The 8,400-nt window shown below is 39.6% G+C and overlaps 2 protein-coding genes across 4 annotated transcripts in view; one reads left to right on the top strand and one right to left on the bottom strand.

Annotated features, from left to right (window-relative positions):
* The window catches only part of apc2 (APC regulator of WNT signaling pathway 2), a 32,963-nt gene that overhangs the window by 11,938 nt on the left and 12,625 nt on the right, over positions 1 to 8,400 (top strand). For both annotated transcript variants that reach the window (XM_044129253.1, XM_044129252.1), the window contains exons 5-7: positions 523 to 622; positions 708 to 815; positions 2,184 to 2,258. In XM_044129253.1, coding sequence (XP_043985188.1) covers positions 523 to 622; positions 708 to 815; positions 2,184 to 2,258 — 283 coding nt within the window. The remainder of the gene's footprint in view (positions 1 to 522; positions 623 to 707; positions 816 to 2,183; positions 2,259 to 8,400) is intronic.
* LOC122838539 (tripartite motif-containing protein 16-like) lies at positions 2,279 to 6,808 on the bottom strand. Of its 2 annotated transcripts, none has more exons than XM_044129254.1 (5): positions 6,679 to 6,808; positions 4,957 to 5,708; positions 4,676 to 4,793; positions 4,515 to 4,552; positions 2,279 to 3,503 (listed from the first exon to the last, which is right to left on the bottom strand). In XM_044129254.1, exons 2-5 carry the CDS (start codon positions 5,618 to 5,620, stop codon positions 2,944 to 2,946), a joined length of 1,380 nt encoding a protein of 459 aa, XP_043985189.1. In that variant the 5' UTR covers positions 5,621 to 5,708; positions 6,679 to 6,808; the 3' UTR covers positions 2,279 to 2,943. The 2 variants fall into 2 exon arrangements, with proteins under 2 accessions (XP_043985189.1, XP_043985190.1); XM_044129255.1 differs by having other exon boundaries at positions 4,984 to 5,708.

Here is an 8,400-nt window from a genome sequence, read left to right as displayed (position 1 = left end):
TAATAAAAGTAGAGTGTGATTGACTGATTAAATTACATAATTTTGTATCATCTGAGGAGTTTAGACATAATATGGTTTTATGCAATCTGGCTACGCAGTTAGCATAGCAGCCTGTTACTAGCTAACGAGTAAAAACGCTTCGGTGTATCAAATAACAGAATATGGAGAATAAAAACAAAGACAACATCTGAGTGATTGACTATAAAATTAAAAAGTTAATGGTTGGAAAACACAGGTTGTACACTAAGTAGCTAGCACAGTAATAACCTTTACTAGCTGAAACCGAAGAGACAAACTGGGATCAACTGAAAGGCTGGCTGAAAAATTTACACTTACATAATCTACATAACTTAAAAATAAAGTACGTTTTAACTAGTTAACTAGAGAACTACATTAGTAGCAAGCATAACATTTTTCAATAGCTAATGAAAATCAGTTAACGACATGCTGTAAGCGTCGTCTCAGTTCCTGTTGGATCATTACATTAAAAAGAGGCTAACGGTGGGATTTTGATCCCTGTAGGAACCTTCTGCTGGGAGAAATTGACCGAGAGGAGCGGGAACGCCTGGAGGTGCTCTCACATACGTGTCACAGGCTGGCACAGCTGCCGCGCATCGATGAGGTGACAACGAAACATAACGTGGAGATCGCTGCTTCCTTTACCTTATCGCCTTTCGTTAACCTCTGACCTCTGTGTGCTGCTGCAGATTTCCCTTCAGTTAGATTTAATCCGACAGAATCTGGAGGACAAAGTGCATCGGTCTCTGATGGCGGAGCGATACTTAGCAAGCAACGAGATGGTGCACAGGACTCAGGTGAGGCCGCTGGCAACTGCACTAATTAGAATAACAAAGGCTCAACAGGTGTAATAAAAATGGAAATAAGGACATTTTAGAGAGATATATAGGCATCCTTCTGTCAAAATTTAATCGGGGAGTGATTGATAAGTGATTAATGACCCTAATTGTTTTTAATTTCCGGTCACATGAACCCCCCCAAGATGTCTCATGACCTCAACATGCTTAACACGGGTCACACTACATTCCCGGTAATTTCAAGGTTTTCAAAGTATGATATCAGTAAGACCTTCTGTTTAAAACCGGAGGTAATTACAACATCCAAATCTATTTAAATAAACTATATTGTATATTATTCTTGATTATTTAACACTTATTGTTTTTTCATACTTTAATTGTTTTACTCATAAAACTCAGAGCCTGTCTCTGTTTGTATTGGTTGAATTGAAATTACCAGTAATGTAGTGTCACACGTGTTAAGCATGCTGAGGTCATGAGACATCCTGGGGGGGATTCATGTGACCGGAAATTAAAAACAATTAATTAATCACTTATCAATCACTCCCTGATTAAATTTTGACAGAAGGATCCCTATATATATATATATATATATATATATATATCATTTTATTCCTTTATGAAAATATCTCTGGGTGCCTATAGATGACAGAAACGCTCCTTTTGTTGTCTTACAATCACCAACAATAGTTTGAATTTTTGTTCATAATTTCATGTTTATTTTTTTTAAAATGGGGCATTATATTTTAATTGACATTTCCATGCAATTGCTTGAGATCAAAGTGACTAATTTCCATTCCTTGTCCCATTGGCAGGTTGATGTATTTGATGTTTAATAATAATAAGAAGAAGAATAAACAGCTTTTGACTGCTGCACAAAAAATTCCTCATGAAGGAGAAAAGGAGGAATTAAACTGTTGTTTTTAATTAGTAGTCTATAACGGTTCAATAATTTTCACTTTAAATTGATAAGTTGAATAGTCAGCATAACAGCACTAAAAATAGAGTTAGGCAAGGTAAGGCTATGCTAAGCTAAACAGGCTAATCATGTGACTAGAAGAATTAGCTTGTGTCCTAAACCTAGACAAATCTACTGCATAGTTTTAACATGATAAATAAATAAAATATAAAATGAAATAAATAGTTTTACTATTCAAGTTTTGTCCTGCTGTTCATTGTAATCTACAACTTTAGTGCATTTAGATTAAATTGTCATTTTGGTGTGGCCCCCAGTCGTTCTCCTGCCTGGCCCCCTTGAGAAAAATAATCTAGATACGCCCCTGCAGATGACACAGTTTGTGTCAACAGTGAAAGTTGGTGGTATGAACAACATTTTTAAGCGGTTTCAATGCGGTTTATGTGTTGCAGATGCGAGCAGCTCGCCTGGAGCAGCTGGAAAAAGAGCTGCATGGGGCCAGAGGGGGTCAGGAGAGCCAGCTGCCGGTGAGACGGGCTGCACACACCAACACACACCAACACACACCACCACAAAGCAGCACAGAAAGGGGTACAAAGCAGAAACATAGGGGTGGGCCTTCCTTAAATGTGACCTACTCTGCTTCTTTGAACAGGTTAGGATAGATCTATGGGCGCTACCAAACATGCTCATTACATTTTCTGCACAAAATCATTCTTGTATTATGAGATTTTAGCTGTTTTGGGACTTTTTGTCACTTTAAATTCAAATAAGCTGCTTCTAACCAGCTGACCAAACGTGCTGGAGCTCCTCTTGTGTTGCTAGGTGACAGGCGGAACTCTGCTGGGGTTTCTAGGTGACAGGTGGAACTCTGCTGGGGTTGCTAGGTAACAGGGCAGTGGCTGAAGTTTCATTCGGAAGGTTTTTGAACATGAAAATGTGAAGTTTGAAGAATAGGTCTCGGCTTTATAAAGATCTGCATGAGAAGGGCACCATGTAAACGTGACAGAATTCATTAATTACACTTAAATATTTCATTTTTATAGAGTTTGTTTAGTCTTTGTCATGAAATCTTTCTAAAGTAACACTTCCTTGGTTCATACATATTGTGTCCTTCATGAGAAGATGTTTGACGGTCGGTTGAACTGTCAGCCGCAGCAGAAGGCTGACAGTTTGGAAACCGTCAGCAGTCCTTCAGTCACACCGTTAGTCTCACTTCAGAAGACGTTCCCAGTACAGCTCCACCTGACACAGAGTCACCGAGCCGTCGCTGGCCCACACCCAGAACCCGGGGTACAGCGGCTCTGTGAAGGTGGAGGTGAAGGTGTGCAGGTGAACCATCGCGTCCTTGGAAACACAGAAAAACGAGAGCGTCCCCTCTGGGCAGTTGAGGTAAACACCGACCCTGTTGCTGAAGGGTTCAGGTGAGCAGGACTGAAATCTCTTGTTGTTGTGGCACGGCGTGTAGAACCCGTTGGAGCACTCCAGACTCCAGGACCGCTGGTTGTGACCCAGCAGGCAGCTCGCCATGTCTCCGTCTCTGGAGATGTTGTTGTAAGTAACGCCGATGTCGGCGCCGCCGCTCCATGATACCTCCCAGTAAGCCAGGTCCAGCAGCCCCTCTCTGCACAGAACCTGGGGGCATTGCTCGAATCGCTCCGGATGCTCCACACGTCGATCTGTCAACCAGTCTCGACTTGCCTTTCGGTTGCCATCAGTTAAGCGAAGCTCTGAGTTGGCCGTGTTGGGGTCAAAGGTCAGATAAATTGCAGCTGTTGGTAAAACAAAAATATTTTATGAGCCTCAGATGGCAGGTAAACAACATGGAGCTGGATTCTTCATCAGGCCTTCTTCATTCTAACACATTTGATGTTTGGTGTGAGATACCAAGAATTTTTCAGGTGAAAATAAAAGTGTAGAGTAGTCTAAGTAAAGTCATAATTCACTTTGGGAAAGTCCAAGTGAAAACCCAAATATTTTGTGATTTTTATGATGTAAAGTGTTTACATTTATCTGACTTAATTACAACTCAACTCCGTAGAAGGTAACCTGTAAGCTTTCAGAAGGTAGATCTAACTGAGCAGGCTAACTAAAAACCCAGATACGCTAACGCTAAAGCACTACAACATGGAATTTAATGGAAGGTAATGCTAAAGTTTCCACAGCTTATTTAGCATGGCTAACTGAAAAATTTGTTGTGCTAACGCAGAAGTCCTATATCACCATGGTATTTGGTGGAGGCTAATGCTAATGCTTCACCTCTAGAAAGTAACCTGTAAGATCTGTGAAGGCAGTTGTGGGCACCGCTTACTAAAACGTTAGTCACCCTAACACTAAATTACTATATTAACATGGTGTTTAGTGGCAGCTATTGCTAAAGCGCTAACTTCGAATAAAAACGTTTAACTACTCAAAGAATTATTAACAGTTGAAATCCAAAACTTCCACACAGATGTCGAAGTTTATTCAGCTAAAAGTTTATAAAACAGCCAAGTGAATCTGGAAAAACAAATATAGAGAAATATATTCTTTCAGAGTTATCAAGAATACCGAAGGGCTAACGTTGCCCCGGTGTTAGCAGAATGTGTAAAGTTAAGCTGTGAGATCTGGAAATGAGCCTGCATGTTTCTGAAACTTTACTTTTCAGTTCTGTGACATGAATCAAGTTTGAATTAAAGTCAAACCGTATGCAGATGACACTGTGAGGTTTATTAAAAGAAGGAAATAAAAAGAGAAGATTGTGAGTTTAAAAAGAGAAGCATATAAAATCCATCTTAACTTACAGTTTTTCAGAGACCAGAAGTCTTCTGTTGGCTGATGACTGCAAAATAAGGAAGTAAAAACTTCAGATTACACCTGTCAAATGGGGTCTCATAAATGTTCACTGCATAGGTTTTCATTTCCATTCTGCATTAAACTAAATGTGTGAATTGCTTTAACTGACCTCAGGTTGGTTCCTAGAGGGATTAAACTGACTTCAGAGGACAGAACCTTTTCTAAAGGTTCATTTTCTTCTTCTTTTTCTTCGTTCTCCCAGATTCTAGTTTGACTTTTATCAGGAGCTGCAAAAAAAAAAACAGTGTTCCACACATTTAACAGAAATGCAGACAGGTTTCAGAAACACAGCAGGTTGGTCACAGATAGCGTTAAGTGTCTGTTGTTTTTACAGAGATAATACAGCAGAGTTAATGATTTTACGTTTTGCTGATAGATTCAGAGCCAAACCTGCTGCTGATGCAAACAGCTTCTCACTTTGTGGTTTTGTAGTCTTTGTCTTCCCGTTTCTCTTCTCCGAACCAAAACCAGTCATCTGGCTGACCCTGGATTTATCCAGACTGTTTATCGGGGCGGTAGATTTCTGTGTGTTTTCAGTTTTTTTGTTTTGTTTTGTTGGATTTATTTCTAAGTCTGCTTTGCTCTTGTTAGCCTGATTTGTTTGAGCCGTCGTCAGGAGAGGTTTCTCCCTCCTGAACAGACTCTTCAGCGTTTCATCTGGTCTCTCTCCTCTTGAGGCTTTTGTCCTGGGGTAGTTCCTGGAATCTTCCTTCTTTCCAACGTTCTTGGTCTCTTGATCTCTTGAAGGACCAAACCTGAAAACGTTGGAGAGTTCCTCTTTCAGGAGAGTCAGAGGGCCGCTACTCTTCTCCGCTGATGGGCTCGGTTTGGGATCCGAGTCTTTGTCCATGAACATTTTCTTCATTTCCTCTTTAAACTGGTTGAAGTCCTCTTTGATGAGAGTCAGAGGATTGAACGCTGGTTTTGCTGTTTGAGTCGTTTTAGGGAAATCCTTTCCCTGCTCGTCTTTAGCTTTGGGCTCCTCTGGCCCGATGTCGTCATCCTCCCGTGTTTCAGGCGGCTTCACCGCCGGCGGTTCTTTAGGAACATTCATTTTCCTCAGTTTGCTTCAGTGCTTTAATATTCTGACTTTCAACATGTTCTGATGGGCCTTGAAATCTGAAGTCAGCATGGAGACGTATCTAACGGGAAATATGTGGAATTAGTGATTAATAGTGATTGTAAGTAGAAAGATATTATTTTACTGCATTAAATATTTCAGTAATTAAGTTCAGGATACACAATGCAAAAACAGAAAATCTTGCCAAGTATTTTTGGTCTAGTTTCTAGTCCAAATGTCTTAGTACACTTGAAATAAGACAAAACTGACTTACAAGTACATTTTCAGCAGGAAATAGGAGCTTGTTTTAAGTCAATAACTTCTTAATATTGATTCTAAAACCAAAGAGTACTTTTCCCAGTGGCAGATTATTTAATATTTATTGTTTTCAATAGTATAATTTAATTATCACTATTACTTCATTTTATATTTTATTTCCAATCTTATTGTTTTATAATTTTCCTTTCATGTTTTTCATAAATATGTATTTATATCAGTGTGATTTGTTTTTGACAGTTTACTGTAATCCAATGAGTCATGAATCATAAGCATAATGTGGAGCTGACGTTGCCCTCCATCTTTAATTAGCGCTTGTTTAAAAACTTAAGACTCTTCAAACATGGACTAAATTGTTTATTGACTATTTAGCAGGTAAATATAAAATAGTTTTTGCCTATAATTGCGAACAAATGCTAAGAATGTTGTTGTTCTTTCAAATTGAATTAGTTTGGACACCACTGCTGTAAATACTTTATCAGAAAGAACCAAACAGATCAAGTGTTTGCCAGGATTTGAGGCCATTTCATAAAAACTGTCTATTTTTTAAATCACCTTGTACTGTATAAAGTCTAAAACTTGTTGCTGATCATATCACAATGTGACGTAACTTTAATAACCCATTCTACCAGCATGAAACTAAAAAACCCATGACATACTGAAACTGGGAAGCTGGCAGCAGAAGGTGCATTCAGGGTTTTCCGTAAACCTCTGATTGTGTTCAGGCTTGTTCAGAGTTCAATTTCATCTACATTAGGAGATCATCAGATACTCACCGCTGCCTCAGTCGCATTTTTCCCTCATCCTTCATTTAAAAACCAAACAACAACAAATCCGGCCTCAGAAAGGAACCAGCGTCTCCCTCAGAAACTTTCTGCCACTCAGCTCATCGCGCGGCCGTCCGACCTGTTTGGCTCCATATTTCACTCACCGGAGGACGTGATTGGCTACAGGAAGCAGCAGTTCTGGTTTCTGCTTTGAAAAGAAGGAAAATCCAACATATGTTTGGATCTGGGCCGGGCTTAACTCCTGAAGGGCCCCGGGCAGTTTCAGTAGGACGGCCCCGCTGGGTCCCAAATCATCTGGAGAAATCTGATCAGTTTCAGTAAGAAAACAATAACTCCAGTCAGGTATTTTTACATGTGAAACAGGTTTTTATAGAAGCAGATATGCAACATTTCCTGATTTTCAGCATGGTTTTAGTTCCACATTCTTGATGAAAATGATTAAAGCCTGAAGCTGTTCTAATGTCTGAGACATTAGATTGGAGATTGAAACTAATTAGTTTCAATCAGTTTTTATTTTTTAAAAACTGTTGGTAATTAGAAAATTTATTTGTTTCCGTTTTTACAGTTAAAATGATGCAACCTGTGTTGCATCCAATTTAATCTCTTTCTGCTCCCAGATTTCTTAATCAATTTTTTTTGTAGATATTAAAAATCCCGGAGGTCTGTGCCTTTACAGCAGCATGCAGATACAATATTAAAAATAATATCCATATGGAGGATGGTTGCTGTCAGAATGGGCAATTAAAAATCTGTTTATTTGATTTTCTGATGGTTTAAAAGGAGAACTGCTTACAGAAATGTGTTCTGCTTGGTCAAAGTAGTTAAGAATGAACAGATCTGCTTTCTCCATTACACTTTAAAATTGAAACATCACATCATTTATTTACAACTCTAGTATTAAAGGGGCAATATTATGAGTTTTCCAAGCGCATAGTGCCATTTTATAGCAAATAAAGTAACTGTCACTTTAATTATTATCAAAATGCTCTAGAAAATATGACTTAAAAAATTTTTACTTCCTAATTAAACGCCTTGAAATCAGGCCTCTGTCTCTTTAAAAACACCTGCTCTCTCTGAAGCTCTGCCTCCAGGAAGTCATCACAACATGACTTCTTTACTAAGCCAGTAAACACGTTTAAAAGTTAAACGTTTTTACCAGTTTTTACCAGCGTTGCTCTGAGCAGCAGCTCCTATAATGAGCTCAGCAGCTCCACCAGGTGTTTGCTAATTTCTGCTGGCTAGTTTGAAGGAGCTGAGTGAGGGAGGAGCAGCGATTCGAAGGCAGAGCTAGGACTCAATTCATTTCTCTTTCACTCATTCATGAATTTCTCAAACATTCATGAACAAGTCAAAGCAACACTCCAGGTTTATTTTTGATGAAGGAATAGCATTATAACATGATGGAAAGATAAAAGCAGTCGATTTTACATGTTACTGCCCCTTTAAGACCGACGCTGTGGACCAGCGATCGGCGTTCTGCCCAGTTTCGCTTCCAAAATGTAACGCTAAACTTCAGCGTGGAGAAAATTTCAGTTTATCTCCGTCCTCTGTCACAGACAGACGGACAGACAGATGGAGCCGGTCGGGGCAGCAGCTCCGCTCGCCGGCCTCCATTTTGTCGGCTCCTCGCCGCTTCCTGCTGCTGCAGCCCGTATTCTAATGGGGCCCGTTTGGATCGGAGCCACGACAGATTCAACGCCAAACATCCAG

The sequence above is a fragment of the Gambusia affinis genome, linkage group LG10 (genome assembly GCF_019740435.1).
Source record: "Gambusia affinis linkage group LG10, SWU_Gaff_1.0, whole genome shotgun sequence".
NCBI classification, from domain to species: Eukaryota; Metazoa; Chordata; class Actinopteri; order Cyprinodontiformes; family Poeciliidae; genus Gambusia; species Gambusia affinis.
Note: the sequence above shows the minus strand (reverse complement) of the source record. Positions and strands in the feature narration are given on the sequence as shown.

What these genes read in the sequence shown, in the direction of transcription:
- LOC122838539 (XM_044129254.1), bottom strand. Translation starts at nt 5,620, where the DNA reads ATGAATGTTCCTAAAGAACCGCCGGCGGTGAAGCCGCCTGAAACACGG. An exon ending in CCTCTAGGAACCAACCTGAG is followed by an intron (nt 4,553 to 4,675) that starts GTCAGTTAAAGC and finishes CTTATTTTGCAG; the next exon opens with TCATCAGCCAACAGAAGACT. An exon ending in CTTCTGGTCTCTGAAAAACT is followed by an intron (nt 3,504 to 4,514) that starts GTAAGTTAAGAT and finishes TTTTACCAACAG; the next exon opens with CTGCAATTTATCTGACCTTT.